This window comes from Cygnus olor, chromosome 12 (assembly GCF_009769625.2).
Source record: "Cygnus olor isolate bCygOlo1 chromosome 12, bCygOlo1.pri.v2, whole genome shotgun sequence".
NCBI classification, from domain to species: domain Eukaryota; kingdom Metazoa; phylum Chordata; class Aves; order Anseriformes; family Anatidae; genus Cygnus; species Cygnus olor.
The window spans coordinates 10,395,537-10,421,550 of record NC_049180.1 but is presented as its reverse complement, the minus strand read 5'-3'; the positions used below and the strand labels follow the sequence as shown (position 1 = coordinate 10,421,550).

The 26,014-nt window shown below is 38.2% G+C and overlaps 1 protein-coding gene and 1 long non-coding RNA gene across 3 annotated transcripts in view; one reads left to right on the top strand and one right to left on the bottom strand.

The window, feature by feature from the left end:
* CHST8 (carbohydrate sulfotransferase 8) overlaps positions 1-23,427 on the top strand; it is a 131,423-nt gene extending 107,996 nt beyond the window's left edge. Inside the window, exons 2-3 of the mRNA XM_040570810.1 lie at positions 19,607-19,644; positions 21,793-23,427. Coding sequence (XP_040426744.1) covers positions 19,607-19,644; positions 21,793-22,941 — 1,187 coding nt within the window. The 3' untranslated portion in view covers positions 22,942-23,427. The remainder of the gene's footprint in view (positions 1-19,606; positions 19,645-21,792) is intronic.
* Positions 1-26,014, bottom strand: part of LOC121076480 — a 231,963-nt gene that overhangs the window by 186,666 nt on the left and 19,283 nt on the right. For both annotated transcript variants that reach the window (XR_005823535.1, XR_005823536.1), the window contains exon 3: positions 19,268-19,350. This is a non-coding gene — a long non-coding RNA (uncharacterized LOC121076480). The remainder of the gene's footprint in view (positions 1-19,267; positions 19,351-26,014) is intronic.

Below are 26,014 nucleotides of genomic sequence, written 5' to 3'. Positions count from 1 at the left end.
TAAGTATTTATAGTTTCATCTCCTTGCCAGTTTTATACTGCATACTGAAGGAGGCAAACTCTTAATCTGATAGAAAGTCCTATTGTTTTGAAAAAATACAATCTCTATGGCATCTGCGCAGCCTTTAGAAATACCATTTATTTACCTCTTCAGTTCTGCTTAACATGTACTTGGGACTGGAAGATATTTAAATGCTATCTTTCAAGTGTAACATTCTTCTCGCTATTATAAAAAATGTAGATTTTCGTGCGTTATCAGAAAATGAAAGAAGGTCATGACATTCTAGTGGGCTTTTTCACGGTTTATGAAACCTTCATTAAACTTTTAGAAGACAAGACCTTGAGTGGCTTGGGAGAAAGCAAAAAACCTCAGAGTGCTTCTGGGGAACATCACCTGTAATTTATTCACTTTGAATGCTTTTTATGGTACAGCTCAAGACAGATGCATGACATGATTCTAACATCCACAAACCTGAGGCATGAAGTAATTGAATCCATAACCAGAAGCTGGTAAATGGGTAGTCTTATGAGTTATTCTGTAAGTGTTACATGGAGAACAGCTTGCTTCACAATCATTATTTTGCTGTAGTGCTGAAATCACGTAATGAGGACTTCATGCTGTTAGGATCCTAACCCTTGATTGTTAGAACATTTCAGTCATATTAAAAAAAGATGATGTATTGCAAGCAGAAAGGGAGAAAAAATAGTAATTGGAAGCTCAGCAGTGGGTTAAAGCCACAATTTATTTACCATTTCCTTCACATTAGATGAAACATTAATAAGATTATTAATAAAGACTTCGTGTTGGCTTTGTCACATATCAGTAATGTATAAAACTATTTTGTTCCCAAAAGCATGTTAGTATACTTTTCTTAAGGCTACAGAGAAGTCTTATCTATTCTAATATTACTGAAAAATAGTAATTGTGTACTTGGTCAAATTAGAACATGACCTTTAAAGTAAAGAGGCAAAAACCAATACATCCAATGATATTGATTTCTCAGTTACAAGAGGTGAACGCATTAAAGGAACTGAATTATAAATTAAAATTCAGCACTGATTTTATTAAAAATAAGGTACTGATGAAAAGTGATTCTCTTTACAAGATGCTTTGCTAATTTCCATTGGAATTGCTATCACCATTGCAGTCATTAGAATCAGGTTTTCTGGGATCTATTTTTGGTCACGTAGTTATAATTCAGGATTGCTTCAGGCTTTTTATTGTTACTTTCTCATTTAATTGAGCTCATTTTTTTGGTCTATGACACTAGGAAAAAAACCTTTGCTCCCTTAGTTGCTCTGATGCCCAGGACAACCTCAGAACTCGGAAGGGGAAAGAAGTGTAGAGAGGTAGCTTGACCAAAGACTTTGACCTCTGCAAATGTGAACATGTTTTGTTGTACAAAACAGAATTTCTTAACAGCTCACTTATGCATTGTTTGCCTGTTAGACTTTAAAAGAAAATTCACAGTTTCAGGATAAAAAACAACAAAAATATTCTTCTTTAAAGTATCTCAAGTGAAATGAGTCAAATAGATTCAGGCTTCCGCTGTAGCAATTTCTCAAAACAGATCCTATGTGGCTTTTTAGTTTGAAATTCCTTAAGCGATTTTTTTTTTAATAGAAAGAACATTTTAACAGTTTGCGGATTAGCAGAATGACAAATTTTAGAAATCAAATGTATATGACATAATTAAGCAAGTATAAAAATCCTATAATTTTTTAGCTATTTCCAGTTCATTTACTTGAAGGACAAATGTACTCTGGAAGTGATTTTGCTTTATATATTAAAAAGTAACAAATGTTTTTATATAAATATAATAGAACAAGTGATATATCTTAGGTCAGTCTTAGAACACTAACTTTTGAACATGAACCCAGCTGCTGCAGATAATGATTAGATGAACAGGCACAAAACAATAAACAGGAAGACTTCTGATCTCAGGTTAGGGATGAGAAGGAAGCAGCTTGCTTTGAAATAATTATTTTACTGCAGAGCAGAAACGGCATAATAAGAACTTCACGCTGCCAGAAGCTGTAACCCTTGATTGCTGGAATACAGCTGTCACATTAAAAATGACACATTGCCAGGGGATTGGCATAGCTGCAGTAATCGTAGACCTCACATCTGTGCTACGCTTGCCCAATTAGGGAGATCCTTAGTGCAAGTCTAAGCCAAGGTTAATGAAATTATTTCGTGTTTTATTGTAGTAGTGCTATTAAAAAATACATGGAAAAGTAGATTAAAACTTATTTTGATTAACAGTGGTAAAAACTGAAAATCCAGAGGCTCTTACTCTAAAAAAAAAAAAAACATCTTTACAAAACCACTGCACAGAACCACAAATGTTGTAATGAAATTGTTCAATTTTAACTAAATACTTTAAAGATAAATGCTTAAACCAAACCAAATAAAACTATTTTCAATACATTCCTGATTTAGGATAATTAAAAACATCTTAAAGGTAGAGCACATTTCTGCAAGAAATTCCACATTTCTATAAGAAAACCTACTCCTGCATGCATGAGCCATACAGCCTTTGGTGCACTTCAGCTCTTTACTCCACCTCCAAGTGCAACGAGCATTAGTGATACTTGCAAACCTGGAACTGCACACTGCCAACGGAAAGAACAACTGGCCTGAGTGAGACTGAGCTATACTTTTTCAAAAGAAAACAAAACCAAGTCTTTTCATGGCTGATAAGGCAGTGCTTCTGCAAGCAGACAGCATGTAGAAACTTACTTGTAATCATCCACATTTCAGAAAGAGGGGAAAAATCTACTGAAGATTCGTAGACAAATATTTCATTACTGTGAATATCTTCATTACCGTGATTATATTAATTATTTGGCTATGCTTCTTTTTCAGTCTTGAAACCAGGGCAAGCTTTAGCTCTGGAAATAAATGCCTTATTGTCAAAGCCTGGCCAGGAAAATGCTGAAGTTCCTAACTCTCAAGACTTGAGGGGGCTCTCTTTCAAGGTGAGAAGAAACCCCACCAATTAACATTTGGTAATAGGAAAAAGGGAACAGTTGTAAGCAGTTTTCAGGCTGAATTCAGCAGAGAAGTCAAAAGTAACCAGCAATAATGGCAGTGCAAATAAAGACTTGCACTGGTCCACAAAGAAAGGAGTGTGTTGTTCCGGAGTCACATTGCTGTGCCTGGACAGGCCCACGAGGAAAGGAAAACTAAACAGACACTCCAACACACAGCAGGCTGTGGGGGCCATTGGTTGCCTTTTTGTTTGGCTTTGTTTTTAAGCTTTGTATCAACAATTTGGAAAAGATGAGGAAGACGTGGAAGCCTCCCTAGAACCACTACTTTGGTTTTACCAGGAGCCCTGAGTAAAGGCAGCATGACTTGCACTGGCATGGACTCCAGCCTGCTGGAGTCAACGTCTAGAGGGGAGGAGAGTGAAAAAGAAAAGGGTAATGCATCTCATGTTACCTATCTTGAACAATGAAAAATCATGAATCAGCCTCAAAAGTACCATCATTTTAGCTTAATAAGTTTAAACCTTAAAATAGCAAGTAGTTAATTGCAAAGTAGTTACTTTGCCATGTCTTTAGGTCCTGTTCTCCTGGCAACCAACTTCGGCACACACATTGACAGCAGCTAAAAGAGAGAAAAATCACCTCATAAAAGCATGAATAAAAATACTCCCCTTCCCAGAGTCTTCCAAGAGGAAAAGGGAGAGATAATATTGCAAATATCCCATACTTGTGTGGCAAGAGATCCATTTACCAAATGTCCTGCTGTGAGAAACAATGGGGGAATTTAAATGGGTCACCAATTACAATTCCAGAAACCCACAGGAGTTTACGGGACTTCACTGAGCACTGGGTTACACACCTCTGCACCTGGGGGAATAGAGTTCGGGGACAAGTGCCACAGAATTGCCTGAAGAAACGAAGACACATCTTTTGCCTTCTGGCATTTGGCCAGACTGTGCAAAAAAATTGAGGAAACAGCTAATTGATATGTTTTTCATAAGTATACACTAGAGATAGAAAACAGCTTTCTCAGTCAAAAATTACCTTTTTAATGGTAGCAGGCAAAAGGAAGGTTATTAGTCTACACTTAGGATGAAGCCTTCAAATTATCTAGCCAAATATTTTTCTGTGTGCATACTTGTCTAGAGTGACTTAGCACTACATGCAAAGGATTTCAAGCTCCCTCATGCTAATTTCTCCCTCTGTCCCACTAGAATTTGTTAATAACCTAGATAAGCAGTGAATAAATTAAACACCATGAACACCACTACCACTTATCAAAATGCATGAAGAATTTCTGTAGTACTTGTACTGTTATAATGTGAGCATACTAACACAGCACGACAAAAGCAGCTGCAGCATAACTGGCTGGAGCTACATTAATTTTCAAATAATTTGTACTTGAACCATTATCTAGTATAAAAAAAAAGTATCACTGATGTAATGAAACCCACCACAACTGTGAATCTAGTCATTACAATTCTAATGGATACGAAACCATTTCTACCAGTACGGACTTGGCTCACAGCAGGTTCATAGTTGCACGCTCCATTAAATACATACACTTACAAAATCCAACTGCTGGAAAAAGATTTTTAATATTTTCTCTTTTAAATTGCTCAACCTCTTACATCAAATTGTGTCATGTATTGCCAAATAAGAATAGTGTTACCAGTCTATCTGATAGCCTGCTGTAAACAAGCAGTGCCAGGCACAGAACGCAAAGATGCTGGCACCTTGCTGCTGAGATGCCTGCAGCTATTTGTGGGGCAGGCTGTCAGTCATGAGAATTTGTTAAACAACTCTTTAAAATGTGACAAGGAAGATTAACATTAAACTCTGTGTGACAGATACTGTTTTCTTCAATTTATATTCCCATTACTTTATTTTTCCTACATTAAGGGTAGACAAGGATATCTGGCCAACAAGGACTAATGAGAATAGAGGAAAAAGATGCATTTCCAATATTTTGTTATTATGCCCTACCAAAGAATTTAATAAGTTGAATTTTCCTATTAATGCAATTGAAAATTTAATGAGCTTAATTTATGACTTCACTAGGCTTGAATTATAAAACAATAATACAAGCTGCACTCTAATTGCCTGAGTGTGTCTGAAGATGACAGGGTGTTTAGGCTTTCACTTTAGCATCTAATCTAAATATATTAACAAATAGCACAAAATTTTTGCAGTCATTCAAAGAAATAGGACAGAATTAATTATTTTTCTGTGACAAAGCCACGCTACTAAAGCACTATCCTATCCACATCATTGTGGAGGATCTCCAAGTTCCTTGCTTAATATTAATAAAATTTTGTGGTACCCTTGAGAGGCTGTTAAGAAAGATTATTCCCTCTGAACCAATAACCGGAAACGAGATCGAGCTGGTAGTATCACAAAAATTTAGGGTCTATGCCAGGTGTTGGAAGGTACTGAATGCACTCAGCTCTTTTAAATGTGCCTGGAGCTGTAGACGTGTATGATGTCAGATCAAAGAGCAGGCTCCATCTTCTGTTCTGTGATACCGCAGCCTTTTTCTTGAATGACTCCCCCATTCTTTTCAAAGCTTACTGGTGCTATACCGTTACCAAAAAGGTCACTGTCCTGATCTGCTATGGGTCAGCAAAGGCATTACAGCTGGGAGCCCCTATAGTCTGACGCTGGGCAGCTTCATACAGCATCTTTAGCTCTAAATGATCAGCACCGCACAACGAGAGCACAATGCAACAGCTGGGTTCTGCTCATTCAAGCCAGAAGTTCTTATCGGTGCAGATCCTCGCTACAGCAGGCCTGGTCTAAAATTATGTTTTCCATATGAAATTCAGATTTTGAATTTATCTGCACTTACCCCAAATAAAAGTTTTTATATCAGACAAAATCTGGAAAATTTCAGGAGTTCTAATATTCATTCTGAACGTCATTTTTGTTTCAACAGTTCTCTGCTGTTTCATGACAGTTTAATAGCAGCATTAGCTACAGAATTGTGATGTTACATAGGAGCTGACGTTCTCTTTTCATTTCTAAAAATCATTGTCAGTTATCAGTACTTCTGTACTGTTTTCTTACACAGAGGCGTGTCACCCTTTTTTCAATCTATGAGCTATGTTACTTGACTTCAGAAAAGCAGCACATTCATTGCAGATGATCTCAACAACATCAGGTAGCTCCTACTTGAGACAAGGCATTGGGCTTTTTGGTTATTGTTTAAGAGGGTAACTTCACAGACACACTCGGAGTTCAGGGACGGAGAGGAAAACAATGAAAAGAAGGAAGCCATTTATAGGCATTAGTATTCAAACTGGCTTTCTCCAAGCCTCCTCCTCCCTCTAAAGAAAACACATAGGGAAGCACACGAACACAAGTAGCTGCAGGGTCTAGCAGCGCCATTTGTCACTGCCAAGATTCATCAGCGATACAGGATTACAAGAGGGAACAACTTAAAGGTTAAGGATTTATCTAGAACATCTGAAACAGATACTAAACTGAGATTTATAGCAAAGTGCTTGATGAAAATTAATGTTTACTGTCTAAGCTATAGTTACACTGGAAACAAAGGAACTCGTTCCTTTGCCAGGAGCCACCAGTTACCTCTTCCGCTGGTTACCAGTACTTAAGAACAGGTAGATATGTTGAAGGTTTTGCATTTTGACTTTACGAGACAGAAAATTTGAGGAGAAAAGAAAGTTGCACCTACCCCAGTACGTTCACCTGGGTGGAACACTAAGCGCAGGGGCGAAGGCTTTGGAGATGCCTGCGAGAGACAGGCTTTAAGTGTCTGAGTGTGGTTCACTGACTACCGAGACCAAGACCCTAGGAGCAATAAAGGCTTTTATAAAAGCTAATAAAGCTAGCTTTATTGGTTTTGTAGAGCCATCATCAGCATTTTCCTTTCAATATCTATCTAACGACATGCTTTTAAAAAGAGTTATAGGCTTGTAAAGATCAATGAAAAAATAACGGCCCGTGAGCAGAGGCATTACAAGCCTGCCATCCCCACGTTTCTGCTGCTACGCAGCTTCACTGCGGTCGGATGGGAGACGGGGCACAACGGGACTGGGCAGGCTGCCTTGCAGGAAGCGAGCCACGTAAACCAGGCAAGTTTTTAGCCTCGCCACATAACCCAGTTAGGAGTCGCATGTAGTTCTACAAGAATACATTCTTTTTATGATTATACCAGAAAAATAAATGCTTTCATGTATGCTAAAAATAGCAGCTTCAGCTATAAAAAGAGAAGAAAAATTGCAGATTTCCACATTATGCTCTTTGCAGGAAGTGTACTTTACCCATCCCTCAATTTGGACGATGAAAGTCAGCTAGAACATTTTCTGCCCTTATTAGATTATGTTTAGCAAGATTTAGGTTCTTAGTGCTGTAACTTACAGTCTTAGACACTACACAGATTTTTATTTAATTTAAAAAATTCAATTGGAATTAAATCAGCATTATTCCTATAAAAATAATGGCTACAGTAGGTTTGTTATTACCTCTATTTCAACAAAACATTTATCCTTAGAAAAAGAGAATTTTCATTAAGTAGTTTTGAACTAGTAGCAGCTTTTTACATGTCAAATACCTAAATGTTTGTTTGGATTAAAGGAAACATTAAATACAGGTAAGTATTATTAAAACTAGCTGAAAAAAACCTGATTTTTTCACTTGCCTCAGGGTTTCTGCATTACTTTAGTTTAGTATTAAATAATTATCTAATTCAATAACAAAAGAATTAGGGTTTCTCAATCCCTGTATAGTCTTAAGGCAAGAGAAATCCTTATCTGGATTTCTAGTTGGGTTAACATTTATTCTCTATACAAAGCTACATGCAAATAAGGGAAGGTGGGAAACATTCAAAACATTACAAATCCTAATAGGAACTTCTTTGAGACATTTGCATATATTCATTTTAGTTATTGTGATGCCTTTAGGGTGTAGACAGAGAAGAACCTGAGAATAAGCAGGAGACAGCAGGAAAAACTGATGCACAGCAATAAATCAGACTATTTCTTTTTAGAAGACTTGGAGTATGTTTTAAGGAAAGAAACTAAAGCAGCTAGTTTTAGATCTCTGTAGCCTTAATATAATACAAAGTTCTCCTGTGTTCTCTTACAAAGGTGAAAATATTACTAAAGGTAACCAAAGAAGGCTTAAACAACCTTGGCTATGCAGATTTTCAGAATATGACCAGAATCTAGTGTTTTAAAAACTGTTAAAGCCTCGTGATTTAATAACCTCGGAACATATCTCCATCTGCATTAGTCTGAAGCATTCTACAGAACCATATAAAGTTACAAACACCCACCCTAAAAATCATGCAAGTGGCTCACATATACACAAATTAACTTTTGTAAGGAGCTTTTGTTTTCCTTTTCTACATTGGTTAGTACACAGTGACTTTCAGCCAGAGAGGCTGCAAAGCCAAAATACTGGCTAGTAACACAAAAAAAAAAAAAAAAAAAAAGCTTATATCCTTATATCAGAGGTTCTGATTCTAAGCTTTTCAGTTGATATTGCTTCTCCATAAAAATAAAGAATTCAACGCATCATTCAGTCTTTGTGAGTTTCCCAAGCTAACACACCAGCATGAAGCTGGAATGGCTGGTAGATGGAAAAGTATTTCAGTATACTGGCAAGAAACAAGCTTGCTAAAGACCACGTTGCTTATCTTTCCCACCGTGTATTTCTGTTGTTACAAATGTAGTTTGAAAGCTCTGTCTGAAGAGTCTGACAGTCACCAAGGAAATGACTCCTATTGCTTCCTCCAGCACTTGCTGTCAGTTGGGCAATTACCACCTTCCCGAAAGGGGGAAAAGGGAAGTGATGTAAACAGACAGGCTGAAGCCCCATTTGTTTATGAGAAAAACTGAGCTATGGGTTCAAATTTCAGAGATAAAGGGAGATGATTTTAATGATTTCTTCATATATTCTTCTAGAAGATCAATACTGCAGTGAAGGTATGATTTTTTTCACAAGTTCCTCTGAAATCAGCATGAGAGGTCTCAAGAATATACTCTGAAGAATTTTGTGCAAACAAATCAAATGTGCAAGCAGTTATGTGAAGGGATTCAAAGCGATACATTTTCTCCAAGTTAATGGAATCTTTGTCCTGTAGAGCAGAACTTCAAGTTACCTGAAATCAAAAGAGGTGTACCACTTTCAGCTCATTTCAGCTGAAAAGAAGGTTTAGAACAATGGTAAAGACAGAAGCGAATCTAAGATTGCATGAAAAGCATAAAGATAATTACTGCTAAAAGGGCTTAGTTTAAGGCAAAGCTAGATTTGCATCAAGAAAGAGACATTTAAATTCATTCTAAATGGTGATTCAAAATATTATCTCATTCTGATTTAGTCTATGTTATATAGTTTTTGACACCTTCGCTTTTTAGATAATTAAAGCTTCCCCTACAGGGCATCACAACAGTTATGAAAATGCTGTCCCTTTCTAAGGGAGGAGAAAAGGTTGGAAAATAGTGAGTGTGTGAAACAGCAATGCTCTTTTCCATAAATCATCTTGCTGGTTTAGTTATTCTTGAGGAAGAGATACAAAGAAATGAGAAAGATGACCAACACTCGATTCTGAATATTTTTAAGGCATGTTTGTCTTCCTAAAGTGAGATTCCCATTAAAACTAAAAGGCAACTGACAATTTTAGTAAATATTTTTTTAACAATTTAACATGAAAAAACTTGATTTTTGAAAATTGTAATTTTCCAAAAGATTTTGATTCAGTGGAGCAGCACAAACTTCCCAACCATTTTGGAAGGGAAAGTACTCTGAGAAGACACAGCATGAGTAAAAAGATTAGGAGACCAGTTTACCATCACCCACAAAATTAATAACGCATTACTACTCTAGCACTAACAAATAGTTTTTAAACTTACACTTCCAATTCTGATGAGAGCAGCATATCTTGTGATAGTGGAGTTCAGAGTTTTGTTTTTTTGTTTTTAATATTCCATTTCTGAAAAATAATTAATAAAGCTGTAGGAACTCAACCACTGAAGTAAAAATATTTTATCCCCCCCATCCACCTCTCAAGTTCACATGGCCCCTTCCTGGACTAGTGTACCATTCTAGATGCTAGAAAAATTAGGCACTACAGATGGTTAAGAGACTGCCAAAGAAAGGCAAGTATATTAAAGCCCTCCTGGTTCCTGCAGCCCAGGCAGCAGGCTGAACAGGCAGAAATGGCACCTACAGGAGATGGGAAGATTGACCAAATGGAGAATGCCTTCCTTTTTTTCTCCCTGCTATAGTAGCTGTGACCCCTTTTAAAGACAAATGTTGCTCATCCAGGTGTGGAGATAAAAAGAACAATTGCCAGTCCCCACAGAAGGCTCTCTCTCACCCATGTACCTGAGGGTATACTGCCACACCACTGCTGCATCTCCCCTTTTACTTCTGTCAGCTGGAGAGAGGAAGGCAAGTGCAGTGACCTGGCAGAGGCAGTGACTAGTGAAGCTAACAGGAAAAAACATGTGGATAGGGAAAGTTTTTCTCCTTTAGCAGCAGCTCCTTGTGCATCCCATCCAAAGAGTTTGTAGTCACACGTGAGATGCCAAAATGGAGATGTGGAGGTATGCTGGGAAGTGTGTGGGGAAAGAGGCACCAAAGCTATCCACACCGGAGGGAGACCAAGCTATGGATGGACCGTGAGATAACCAGTTCCTATTGGTAAGAGTTGTAAGCAGTGGTTAGCAGAGCGATCATCCTCTAAGCCCTACTCTTGCTGAATTGGCTTACATGGGTCCAGAGGGTCACAGGATACAATGCTCCATTAAGCTCACGCCACGTGTTCTGTAAGCACATGAACCTGTCAAACTCAAACAGGCCACAAGAAGCATTAAGAAAACCTCAGCAGCACATGCCCATATTTACCATAGCCTAGCACAAAAGAGTTTAGACCTACTGAGAGACTCACCATTCCTTATCTGATAGCAAGCATTTGTGGGGTGTTTTTCCCATTTCTATCCTGAGTTTGTTTCAAGTCTTACTGGGAAAGTCTGAATCTTTTCAGTCTCTCTCCGTTTAGTACCCTTTCCTCGAGTAACTATAAATTGCTTCTTCTAGGGTTGCCTAGGGTTATTAAGTTGGAGATTTCTCAGGCAGCAGAATTAATACTCCGGATCCCATCCCATTCACCACAACTAGAAAACTCCTGTCCTTTAAAAATCCCTCCTGTCCTCAAGCGCCATCCCTTACACTAAGGTAAGGAGACATTTGACAAATTGTCCAGACGTGAGGTTCTGCTTCCCAGGTGTCTAACTACCAGTTTTCATTGACATTTACATAGCCAAGTAGAAAACATGAAAACCAAACTGCCACTTTACTGATGGAGAAGTGCCTGCTGATATGCCTAGTGGCCCCCAGAGACAATAACGATATCTGACTGCCTCTTAGACCTGCTGGGATTGTTTTGTCAGGAATAGGCACCACTCTTTGCATCTGAGTTTTGATGGAGTTTTATGCTATCTGGCACTATAACCTTGAAATCCTCCAAGGTCTTTGACACATCAGCATTGTTGCTTGTTTCTTTATTAATTGGACTTGAGAACAGTTCACTTAATTTGTGCTTCAGCTCGGTCATCCTTAATTTCTTAAATTCCTTGAAACAACATTAGAGCATCTGGAGGCTTCACTGTATTAAAACTATTCCACCCAGAGGCCTCTAATCTGTTCTCACTCCTCTGTTTTAAGTACACTTCTTACAGGTACCTTAGAGCATGCATCTCTGATTTCTTGAAAAAGCACTGTTATTATTTTCAAGCACGTAAAAGTGAGCTACTGCCACATAACACACTTCTGGTGAAACATGCTGCTAAAGACAAACCCCTCAGCACAGTGCCCGGAGTAGAAGAACAGTCAGTCTAGGTGGAGGGTGATTACAACCCCTTGTGCAGGCAGAAAGCGTACCATTTTGGAAGATGAACTTCACACTAGCCACATGAAATATGTCATGAATACATATGAACTCCCATGTGTTACATGGATACTGGAAGTAGTCAGAACTTTGTTTTTGAACAACACCGTTTCTTCCTCTTTCTTGCTGATACAAAAATTAATCCAAGCAAATTCTTATGCAAGCATTCTTCTACCAATGAGTTATAAAAGGCTGTACGGAGATTAAGTGCAAGTGAGCTCCTTCACAAGGGAAAGGAAATCCTCCACAATGAGAAGTGGTAGGACTCCTCCACTCAATGCCAATGAGAAGTGACTAATGCTACTACTTTTCAGATGCACTTTAGACAGGAATAAAAGTCCTGGCAAAGACCTCAACCCCTCATACTCAGCTCCCCAGGAACTATTATTTGCTTGTTCCTCACATCACAAATCAGAGTCTGCCCAAATAACACCCATCTTGCACCATACTTTGCAGTTAAGTCACAGATGTTAACTTTCTTTTTTGATAGTACATATTGGTCACATACCAGGAAGACTTGTCAGTAATTAAGCATTAGAAAAGCAGAAAGAAACAGTATCAGTTCCAGCTAATTGATCGCAACACAACACTGTACAGCATTTGGACGCACATCTCTGGTATTTGATCCATGGTCAATCTATCAGATCAATGAGCTTAGTCACTCAGAGGCATGTCTGCATAGATCTGCCTTTCAAGTTTTGCCTGCAGCCTTTTCTTCCCATTTGCACTCTCCCTCCTCCAAAGAGGGACATCTCTCCATAGTGACATGAAAGCAGTCCAGAATTGTACTCATCTTCCTTTCTTCCCTCCATTAGGAAGGCCACTGAAATTTTTTGCACAATTTCTTGGAACATTTGTGGGGTTCTATATGAGCTGTTCTGATCAACTCACTCCTTTCTCCACTACAGTCACAAGTTACATACAGTGCTTGCCTGGGATTCACCGAAACTCCTGTAGTCACCTGAACAGTCTGTACAGGCTACTACATGTAAATACACTGCTGCATTTTAAACCTTAGTTTTTTACTTTTTAAAAAACCTGAAAAAAGCGTAATGTCCTTGTCAAAGTCATACTACGAAGGTTATTGCTATGCAAGTATAAAAAATGAGAACGGAGAATAACTGAAAGGTATTAAGTAGATATAGCAACTAACTGCTGACAGTGCCTGAAAGCTACTGATTATAATTAACAATATTCCCAGGGATAGATCCATAGGAAAAATAAGGAATGCAATAGCACAGGTTTGGCTTTCCTTCTTTGTAAAATTCTTATCAAATACAAATTAAGTCAGAAAATTTCACTTGCTAATAATTGTATGTAAATAGCAAAAAAATAAACAAGTAGCATTACCTTCCTCATAATAAGTTTATAAGCAACTGCTTCTTGTATTCATTCAAATTAAGCTTGCAAAGTAAAGGTACTATGCATTCTCCTTTGCTTTATTAGCTATCCAAGAAACAGACCAAGTGCAAGTTACATAGCTGGTAGCCAAGGAGATGGAAACAGGGCATTTTAGAACATAAGAATATTATGAAAAAACAGTAGTATGTCTCTCAGTAAGGGCTTACATATATGTTCTATTGTTCTGCTGGAAGATGGAACTGGAAAATCCTGATAACTTTTTGAGCAATATAACAGTCTTCTCCTCAAACAACTTAAGAACTCAGCAATGGAGTAGTAGGTGGGTGAAAGCCTCATTAAAAGTCTGAATGCAAATGAATAACCTTATGGACAAGATTAACAGCATAGCTTCAAAAAAAAAAAAAAAAGGAAAAAAACACCAAGCAAAAGCCACTCAGCTAGCAAAGAAAACAAACTTAATGACATAGGATTTCTTACCAGTGTACTTAATCCAAAAATACATTCAGCAAAACAGACAAAGGGCAACTTGGACAAGCGGCAAAAAAGCTTTATGAGAGGAAAGCACAATAGCAGGCAGATAGGCTGGGTATCTCGTCCAGGTCTCTGGAAAGCACAGTATAGATAAAAACATTATGAAGATGGTGGCCACATTTAGAAGTGATGGGTATCAGCCCCATGCAATGATCGTTTACTCCAAGAATCATTTACTAGGAAAAAAAAGCATAGAATGCTGTGTACAAAGGATGGCCCATGTCAGAAAAAAGTCAAGAGGCAAGAGTACTGGCTAGAACCAAGCTAATCAGGAAATCAAGAGGGAAGCAATGACAGGGTGGTAGAAGCCACAAGTCAGCAAGCACTGCACTTCAGAACGATGACTGCGCTGTTTCGCTCGATTCTGATGTACAGGATTGGTTACTGCTACCACAAATGAGCTGGGAATACCAAGTTTCTCGACAGTATTAAAGTCCTCAAGTGACAAACATTATAAGTCATTTAATGTGTGTACTGGGCTCTTCTTTGGTTTGCCCATTTGTAATTTTTTCTTGCTCAAACTGATGGATGAACCTAACACTTAATTATTTGCAGGCTATGCCCTTCAGAATTGCATTGCTTTCCCCACATACAGTACTTCTGTCCTGAGACTCCCTAACATCATTAAGATGGAAAGGCATTTCAGTCACAAAAAGCCGGAGTAATTGCGTTTTAATCAACTGAAATGCACACAGGTTTCTACTGCCACACATAACCCATGATACACGTGCAGCATGGTACCATGTTGCCTGCTGCCTATGGGATGGAAAAACTGCAAGTTTGCCTGGTTTCGAAATATGAAGCAACTGTTTTACTTAGATTCAATGCCTACCTCTCTGAACCTGACTCTGATCAATAAGAAGCACAAGATCAATATGAAACAATTCAGTTTGTGCACTTAGGGAAGTGGAAAACGAGGGAGAAGATGGCTTCGTTTTTTTTTTGAAGTATCCCACTATGCCAAAACTGCATAAGAATAAGTCACTTGTCAGAGTTCAAAGTTTCTAAAATACATTGATTGCATTTCAGCTATTAAAAATAGTATGTGTGACAATGATGGGATTTGTTTTGAATCAAAAAGCAAAGAACTTGGGAAAAACAAGTTTTCTGATTTACAAAGGAATCTGCATATGAATGAAGGCTTATTAAACAAAAAGGTAAAAAATTAACTTAGTACCTTGGCAGTCTTCTTATTCCTTCCCAAACAAGAAAGAAGCTCTTTATTCCACCCGTTATACTTAACTGCTTAGAGCTCTCAAGGGCTGGCTCCTTTGGAGACTAGGAAATGGCCAGAGAAACATTCTATCCGTCCCTTCCTGAGCGAAGGAAATCATCACCAAACCTTTCAAGAAGTTTGCAGCTTCTTTAAGTCAGTAAGATGGACTTAAGAATCAGGTTCTCTGCCACTAAGAATAATGAGAGGTTGACTTTGCATACCAGAATCAGAGGCATAAGAACAGAAAAAGGTTTAACAGGATGCATAGCAAATGAACAGTTTTTATTTAATGCATTAAGAAAAGAAACAGATTTATTTTCCATAACACCTTTATGCAGTTTATCTTTTATTAGACAAAATCCAATCTTGTCAGATGTTGCTGTTAATTTGCGTACATCTGAAGAGCATGGAATATCCCACCTAATTTTTCCCTGTAAGAAAAGATTTTTCACCATCGACTTTGCTGGCAAGGGCAATAGTAAAGCAATAGAACATGAGAAAGCAGTATCAATTAAAATGGAGTTAGTCAAACAGACATTCTTTGTTTCGTAATGATTACAAGCTTCACCTTTTGTTATGCTCTCCAAAAGGCTGGATCACAGGCAGAGCAGACACTGACAACTCTTTATATAGGGAAAGAAAGGTAAACGGACAAAAGTTATTGGGAGGAACAGAAGCATGAACAGTCAGAGCAGGAAAAGTACAAAAGGGAGTGCTGTAAACATTAACAAAAAGATGTCATTGAGCACTGGAGAGGAGTCAATAATTGCATCTTCTGTGTAAAAAGCTAGAATGGTAACAACTCTACATCACAAAGTGTAGTAGAAGTAAAAATCACTAAAAATAGTGCACACCTTAGCAATGGCCGTCAGAATAAAATTATGTTACGGTAACACTTAACCCTCCCACACCCCCAAAGAAAAAGGTGCGTTCCAAGCAAGCTCCCCAGTAATTCACTCTTCCAATTCATACAGAAATAGAATCATTCTTGTCATGTATATAATTATTCTGCCACCAGATACAGAAAGGTGATACAGGAGTAAAGATGCTATGGAGACCTGGTTTGATTGCCTTCACCTGAAGAGTGACAAATACATTCTTTGGTCAGCTATCAGGAGGCTCTATGTCTCCCTGCATGCACCTTGCCACTGACAGAGAATACAGTAAAGTTTGTTTGCATCATCTTTAACATTGCAACAATCAGTGTAACATTAGACATGAGCTGAAGTTAGGCACCACAGTGTCTTGGAAACACATGACTTTGCAATTCTCTGTAAAACAGAGGTGCCTGTCCTGTCACTAAGCATCTAGCTATGACAATGGCTCAGCATCGCATCAGTTAACCAAAACATCACCGTAAAAGTTGACTTATCTGTGGGAAATGGCACTGCATACTTGCAGCTTTACTGAGGACTCAGAGATGTTAGATTATATAGATTTACTGTATGGATTCACTTCTTTCTTGATACACAACTGAAGATGTCCTACCATTTTGCTAAGCCTTCAGTACCTTGCCTCATCAATTTCCCCCTATTAAAATGAGGTACTGTGTATGTAGCTTAGATTGGGACTTTAAAGGTGCTTTGTTGGTTTTGTGGTTTTTCTTCAAAACAATGTTTTTACACATAAAACAGAAACACTCATAGTAAACAAAACAGATACACACCATATATACTTTTTTCTATTGATTGGGCCTCAATTTCAATATAAAAGCATTTTCTAACAGTTTTAGTTAAAAAAAGCACTCTAAGCATGAACGCTGTAGTTTTAATATATGTAAAAACAAATAGTTCACAGAAGCAGCAACTGTATTTTTCCACTTTAATGAGTAATTTAATTAAAATATGCAAACAATTAGACATTGGAAGAAGTTAGGATAAGAAATGTTAAGTTCATGTATACCAGCACAAGCTAACAGTTCATCTTTTTTCCTTTTTGGAATTTTAAAGTGATCTGGACAATATTTTGGAGAAAATCCTTTTGAAACTAAAGATTTTTCATGCTAATCAGAATTCTCAGTACTAATCCACTACTGATTCTGTGGTTAAGTACGTGTTGTCTTCTCTGAATAAGCGCATAAAACTGAAGTGCATGAGAATAGGACACTTGACACAGATGTTCATGCAGTGATATTAACAGCCCTTCCAGAGTATATGTATTTCACAAATCAGCCAGGATGAAGCAAACAAGTATACACTGCTCACAGAAGTCCACTAAAGGGAAAGAGTCAGATGCAGACTTGAAGTTATCATTTTTATTAAAAAATATTTCAGCTGTAGTGCAGTCTCAGAACAGAGGAAAACACCAGAGGCAAACCAAAATTAGGTCTTGAAACAAAGACAGAGGAGAAGGCAGAGAGGCAAAGCTATATAATATTACACGGGGAAGATGAAGGCCCTTTTATTGTGTTGCTAGTAGCATTCAAAAAAAAAGAAAAACTCACAATGGGACTGACTATATGGTAGGACTGGATGAAGCATAAGGCTCATATTTCATGAAGACAACAAAAGCAGTCGTATAACACAGGCCAAGCTCAGGTCTGGAAATTCATGGTTGCACAAGGGGAAGAGAAAAAACACCATGAAAACTGACATAAACGACGTACAATTGATAGAATGATTGCATCTCTTGGCTATTCTGTCTGAGCATAGTGAGATGTTGGTCACTGTCATGTCCGGCACCAAACACTTAATGATCACTAACTTTACCTGGACACAGACACCCGTGGGTTATTTAAGGCAAAGAGAAATTACTCTCCATGTATCTTACCAGCTCTCAGATATTATTGCCAAGATGCAATGATGCAGTGTAACGTTAAGTTTAGATTTGATTAGCAGAGTAGATCTGTGCAATATAATTTCCCTGAATTCTCCATACTTGAGGGTTTTTTCCCCGTGTAGCTTTAAATCTGAAGTGACAGACTGTATCATGAGAAAGACAGCTAAAGGAAGCCAACTCTTAGAAGTCACAAATTCAGAAAACATTGAAGAGATTGGCAAGTGCTTCACCAAACATTTACATTGAACATGAATTGTTGTTCTGATTATGTGTTAGTACCAATAAGCAAAGAATCATTTTTAATCAGTTACGCATAACCTACCAGCATTTATTTTTAATTTTTCAAAGCACAGAGTATGAGTGCAAACTATTTGTCTCTAAAGCAAGCTACCTTTATGAAACAACGCTACAGAAACACTCAATCATAGGAAAAAACAGCTCTCATACTTGCTCATTAACATCTGTAAAGCCTAGTGCAAGGCATCGAGTTTTAAACTTCTATAACCCTGACAAGGACACGATAGACCTGCTCTGTTTCTCCTTAGAATATACCTCCTTACTTTATTTTCCAGCTAAATGCTTGTGCAAAGGAGCTAGAAGGCAGCTTAAGACTCCTGTAAATGTCTGGAACCTACTTCTAGTGAAGTAAAAATAATAATATGCCCCTTGCTTTTAATAGTCACAGAATTGCAATATTCCCCATCCACCTTGAGTTTATTGCTAACAAATTGCTGTAGTGGAATTAAAGCTCAAGCATGAGCCAAAAGAGTGATGAGCACTGCTAGATGAGCTCTAACAACATAGAAATAGCCTTAGCAATCTGACTCAGGCTCTACTATTAACAACGGTTTGTAGTTCTGATAAAAAACATGATTAATCATATAAGTTGGACTAACTACTTTAACTGCGATAAACTAAAATTGAAACACTGTGCATACCTAGTTCTTCACAAAATTTTTCATAGTACCATGAAAATTAATCTGGACTGAACTATTCCAGTGATGTTTCCACTTACAGTGGAAGGTGTTACAAAGCACTGTAATTGTCCTTGTCAAAATGCTGTGGATTTGTAATGCAGATTTACTAAACTGAAGCAACTGACAACAATGCTAGCAGTGTTCTACGTTGAAATGCCCTGAAATAATTAAGAAGTGTTTCCTATTATTATACTTAACAGAGATTAGGAACAGCAAAGATCATACACATCTCCTAGAGCTGCCTTCTAGGATTTTCGCATCTTTATCATTATATTTTCAAATAGGCTCCACTGTAGAAGCCAGAAGATTTGGCAAAACGTGTGTTTTCCTCTAAACTCTACAAACATTTCCTTACTTACACATAACTCCATAGTGCATTGCTTTGGTTTTACAGCAAAGGATAGTACTCAATGCAAGCTATTATTAAGTCATACTGTCCAAAGTTTGGGAAATTTTAAGATGTACACAAAGAACAGCATTTATTCAGAGCTCTAACCTGTGATCCGGAGTTTCTTGTTCTTCTGTTAGCCTGTTAGCTGAGGTTAAGCAATCACTTTTCTTCCATCTCAGTTTCCCCATCTGTAAAAGGGAAAAATAATGACATTTAATACCTTTCACAATTGCTTTGACATCTATAAAGAGTCCTTCAAAGGAGTGTTGTTGCTATGAGCTACACATTAATTTCAATTCATCATTGGTCTGTATCATTGTACTAACAATAACTTTTATTTCTGTTCTCCTTTTAGTAACTGAGATGATACACACTGATATTAGTCAAGAAAAATTAAATTGTTTGTATTTTTAAGTAATGACTGTAATTTCTTTCTTTGTTTAGGGATAAAATATAACATGGGATTCCAGCAACCAAAAAAAGTAAGTTTCCACAAGTATATAAGGAAAATTGCATCCATATTCGAGTACAGAGTAAGGATAGAGATGGCTCAGATAACACCACTAGACTAGAGATGAAGCACTGAAATGGAATGATGCATCAAAGCTTTGTCATGAAGTAGAAATTTGCCTTTTAAAACATGAATTTTATAAGCTACACAACCTTAGTTTTATTAGTTTTTTTCCCTAGACTGGATATTGCTAACAGATACTGTAAACTTTGCATATTAATATTGTGTGAAATCACACGGAGCAAATGAGTGTCTTGAGAGACACTTCAAAAGAGGCTAAAGAAAAATCCTGGTGAAATTCCTCCATCTAGTGGCTGCTAGCACACTGACAGCAGCAGTGAGAGCCCACCTCAGCTACTCACAATTTCTAGCTAAGTGTGCTAAGGAACAACTACACAGGTGCCAGCTAGTGAAATCAGTGTCAGTGGCTGACCGCTCCATCTCTACAGCTGCAGCCTGACCTTCTGGATGAAGAGTTACATTGACAGAAGACATTCAAATCATGGCATTTGAGTTTCACAAAACGTGTAGGTTATCATCACCAGTGCTGTGAATATCTAGGAAGACTGAATTTGATAACCTTGAAATACACGCCACACCATGAGTAAATAAGATCAAGTTTCTGCCACTATGCAAAGGGTAACAGATAGAAATACCATGTCACCCCTTCTGTTTTACCTAGACAAAAACCTTAATACACATTTGACTACTGAAAGCAACCTCTGAAGATAAGGTAAGAGCAGAGTAGAACAATCACTCTTGACAGCTGAATAGGGCCTCGTGTAACAAATTGTCAGTTGGTTTCCCAGCCAGCACATCACACACCACCTCTACTTGAACAGCCAGCAAAACAGTTTAGAAGCCGAAGTTCTGCTACAAAAATTTGCACAGTACTCTATGAGTTTTGTTTAATACTGATGTGTACACTTTACAATTCCTCCAATATCTTATTTTTGAAGCCACTTAAACACTATTATGGAGCAAGTAGACTGAAAAAATCTGAAGTTTACAATTTATAAGACATCTAAATAAACATTAAGTGTTTTAGGTAAGCAATATACATTCCACAGCTATATCTGCATCCTCTTTTGAAATATTCCCTGGGGTTTCATGTGCCATTCAGCTCCCAGATGACTCCTCAAAACAGGGATGACAAGGAGTTACAGTGTCCAGGACCTAACTTCAGTCGCAGAGGCACAGACTTGTAGACAGGGATTTAGTTCAGCTGCTTTGAGGAGCAGGAAGTGATGGAACATATGCGGGCTGTGTGCCAAAAATAGTATTAACAGGGAGATCCGCCTGATGAAAGAGACCAGGTTCCTGAAAGCTCATACCATAGACCCACATTGCTTACTGCTTTCACTCCCCTACTCCCACTCACAGCTTCATTCTGACTCCTCCTTGCTGCTCATCAAGTCTTAATTGCTCTGGTCCCAAACTCATCTCACTCGTCTCCCTTTGGGTTCCCTATCCATGCTGTTTTCACCAAGTCCTCTGCCTCTCCACAAAGCCTCCATCTTCTCACTGCAGTCCTTTTTGCTTCCTTCTTCCCACTCTTGCTCCCTGCACATCCCCACTCTGCAAGCACCATTACCCTCCCTCCCTCCCTCCCATCAGCTCCGGAAGGCTTTACTCTGTGCACAACAGCCCTCGGTGCAAAGAGAGCCTACAGAAAGAGCGGGGGATGAGGGGGAACAAAGCAAATAAAACAGATGTGTGTTTTATTGGCTGTTTATTTATTTACTGTCTGTTTAAAACAGACAACAGGCAGTCTGGAATAATTAAATAAGTCCTCAAAATATACTGAAATTTCCACAAGAAGTATTTAAGACAGCATATCTAAGACAAAAATCCATCAAAACCTAGGTGCAGGCACCACACAAAATATAGTAAAACCCAAATCTGAACAGCACTTTACCAGCTCAGGTTCATCTCAACCTTTGGATTGAACATAAGCACAGGGCAAGACAAGAAAAGTCACTACCAGCGTGTGAGCACAGCACTGAGGACTCTCGGCAATGCACTCCGAGCTGTATGAATAGATCTACATTAAGTTGCACAAGCTGTTAATAGTGACAGTGTCTCATTTAGTAACATCTTTCATCTATTTTTCCATCAGGACTGCGTTTCCAGCAATAACCGGGATAGAAGATTAAGAAAAAATACTGCAGATGGAATAGCGATGGTAAAGCTGAGCGGTTCATTACACCCAGCTGAAAACGTGCCCACTAAGCTTCAGAGCACAGACAGACGGCAAAGCAGCGTAACATTTGGGAAAGACTACCAACAGCAAGGTGAGGAAATTAATTCTATCAGGCTCCATAAACGGAGGAGGAGATTCGTAATTAAAAAGAGCCCAATCCTGATTTCCATGAACAGCTCTACTCTCAACTTGCCCACACTTAAATCTGAGGACAGGAGTAACAGCAAGTGGAAAAGTCTCTATCAGATACAAAGCGAAAGAAAGCAAATAATGAGGGAAACTTGTTCTAAATACAAGAGTAATAATAGGAGAATAATCACTCCTTACCACGTTTCTAGAATATTTGTAGAAGATAAATACAGAGTTCTGTACTGCGAAGTACCAAAAGCCGGCTGCTCTAACTGGAAACGGGTGCTCATGGTTCTCAACGGGCTGGCTGCTTCCACAAAGGACATCCAGCACAACACAGTGCACTATGGAAACTACTTAAAAAGGCTGGATGGGTTTGATCGCAAAGGAATCTATCACAGGCTCAACACTTACACAAAGATGCTTTTCATTCGTGAACCTTTTGAAAAGCTGGTGTCTGCATTTCGGGACAAGTTTGAACATCCAAACAATTACTATCACCCGGTTTTTGGCAAAGCTATCATTTCCAGGTATCGTGTCAACGCCACCAAAGCAGCACTAAGGACAGGCTCTGGTGTCAAATTTAAAGAGTTCATTCAATATCTCCTGGATGTACACAGGCCAGTGGGTATGGATATCCACTGGGATCACGTCAATAGGCTTTGCAGCCCATGCTTAATAGACTATGACTTCGTTGGGAAATTTGAAAGTATGGAAGAGGATGCAAACTTCTTCTTGCACCTAATTGGTGCTCCACAAAATTTGACTTTCCCTAAGTTCAAAGATAGGCACTCTAATGAAGAAAGAACTACCACTAAAATTACGCAACAATACTTTGCACAGCTTTCTCCTTCTCAAAGACAACGGAGCTATGACTTTTACTATATGGATTATTTGATGTTCAACTACTCGAAACCTTTCGAAGATTTGTATTGATTTGAGAGCTGGGACACTTCCACGATCATATCAGCTGAATTGCATAACAAATCCAGGTGGCTTCTGTTTATATACATTCCTGTTAGTAAAGAATTGGTTGAAGAGCAGGAAAACAAACTCAGAACATAAATGGTTAGTGATGTTTACACCTTCACCTTAAATGCCTCCTTTTTCAAATCATTTTTCTATAATTTCTCCATGTGAAGTGTATGTATATACATGTGTAATACTATACGTCAGGGCTCCCAAATAAAGCACATAATTTTCCATGCTGGTGTGGCTTGTGTTTGCACTGGGAGGACAGTTTGAAATTGAATTCAATGCAGATGACAGCTCTACAGTGGAGCCAATATTTTAAGGTCTTCACTATTCAGAAAAGCAAGTCTTTGAAAGTTACAAGGTAGGAAGAAAAAAAAAATACACTAAGAAATACGTATCTTTCATCAAATTCTGCGAAGCATGAAGCCACACAATGAACAGGCATATTTGAAGTTGGTCATACAGCAATTTTCTCCTAACTTATGAATATGAGGGAACTATCACACTATTCAAAAACATTGGTGAAGACAACTAATACTCAGTCACCATGCGAGTGCAGTATTAAACCAGATGTTGCAATTCAGGGAGAGAGGATGTGTTCCCCCCCTTCAGTATTTCCCTTACCGCAGATTCATCTGCAAGCAGATAAAATGCAGGCAAACATTGCATCTTTATGCATGTTATTAAGATTCTTTTAATCCTTTGCATTAACATATATCTCTGGTTTAATCTTTTTAGTCACCAAGAGTATCACATCTTTCCTTTATAGTAACAAGCAGTAGTAAATGCAACTTCCTGTCCAACAGGATAATTGAATTGTTCGCTGCAAACAATTCACACTATTTCAGTAACAATTACATTTGATGTCACAAGCCGAAAATATTCCAGGTAGTGAAGTTCAGCTATTTGTTTTCTATACTTCACAGGAGACATTTTTATCTAGCAGAAGTCTCCTGTGAGAATCAAATACCAGACCTTCCACTGCTTTTGTAAGTCTTCACACCAACATATGGTATCCTTGTCTACATGTTCTTTAATCATTTGAAATAAATTATTTCAACAGTTAAGTTGGAAGGCCATATTAGAACAAGTCATAAACTCTACAGTAATGCCAAACTTGAATGCCTCGGTTACTTCTATAGTTTGCATTTTGCAACCAAGATCAGAATTCCACCGAAACCTGCACCGTACAAGTGTACAAACAGCTAAGAAACAGTTGTTTCCAGATAGTTTTGTAATTATAGGACCAAATCAATAACATTTTATTCATACAGATAGTTTCATGCATCACAAGTATTTACACCCCATGTCATTTTTGCTTTGTAAAACTTTAGTAGGCAAAAAAATGGTTCAAAAATTGTTTGCATTGAGAATTTGCTGACAAATGCTTCACATAACTGACATCAGAATTTCATTCCTACAAACCTGTTCTGCTCAGAGAAGAGCTGTGTGTGTTAGGAAGGTAACAACTTGCACTGTTCCACAAAGTCAGTTACCATTCCGTCTCTGCCTCCTGCTCCTCATCACTGCCTTGCTGCTGCAGCTAGCCTCCTGTCCTCCTTTCCACCCACTCAGATGCCCAATGTGCTCACGTGACCAGGGAACAGCCTTTTCAAAGTAATTTTTTGTTAACCCAAAATAGGCTGGAGGCTACTCACCTGGGCTGTTCTGTCAGACAAGTAGTGTTGATAACCTCCCTCAACAGATCACACTGAGGGATATTTGGGGGAAAATTAGGCACTTTAATCTCTTCTAGTACAGAGGAAAGCATCTATTTTGATAGTGGTGGAAGGGTTTTTTGTGCATAGTCAAGAACACCACTGGGAATTTGAGTTATGCCATCCTTATTTAATGATATTAGGCGCTCTAAGAAGTTGTGGTATTCAAGTGGTATAATTTATACACCTGTAGGTAAGGAAGGCACAAAGGCACCCAAACAAGGAAAGGGTATAATAAATATCTCAGCCCTCAGTTTATTTTTCAGGGTCTGATTTTATAAGCTACCAAAGCAGGATGGTCTACCAGGGCACAGCACGTTAGCACTGCTCCTGCAGGCTAGCACCAAACTCGCTCAAGCCAGCAAGTGAGCTTCCACTGAGGGAAAAGCCACAGTTGCCCTTACTCCAGCACTACTGCAGCAGAAGAGAACATGTAGGCTCATAGTTTAGCTCCATGATGTGGCCAAAGCAAAGCTAGAAAGAATTTATATTCAGCCCTCTGCTAGTTTTAGAGGCTTCTGAGGGAAATATTAAAGAACTTAAAACTACAGCTAGATTCATAGAGACCTGACTTTCTCCCCCTACTTCCTCCTCCCTCACCCCAGGTTTTCACCTTAGTCTACATATGCGCACAAATGGGTAGAGCCACAAGGTCATGTTTACACCTGAAAGACTTCGGTGGTAAATCCACACAAAGTGCTCACTGTATGAGTGGAGAAAAAAAAAATACCCACAAAATTGCCTTTCTTATATCAAGATCTGGTGCTTTTTCTACCCCCAAGTGCTTTTTCACTCCCCCAAGTCTATTTTACTTAAAAACCTGTACTACTGCAACAGAAGCTAATAGCACTGAGGGGAATAAAGTTTTTAATGACAAATGAAGATGTAGGTTTTGGCAAGATTTTATTTTAAACAATCATTTGTTAGCCCAGATAAAGAGAGACTTAAATGATTTGTGGGCTTACGGCAAGCTGTATGTAGGGGGAGGTGAATAACTTACAGAGAAAGTCCACTTTTTCAAAGTTCAGATGCTCTCATTTTTGACAGACACACAGAATAAGAAAGGTCCAAATGCACAGGCTGCTTGTACTGCACAGTACATTAATGCTTCATTTCTTTGTAGTCTATCTCCCATTTGGGCAATGCTATTACTGACAATAGAACCATGTGCACACATCACATAGATCCATGCATAATCATCTATTTACATACATGCATACAAAGTACATGGAAAATCTGTGCAAATAAATTATACTAAAGGTATCTAATAAAAGAAAAACTTTGGTGCAAGAATACACATATTAGTAGAAATATCT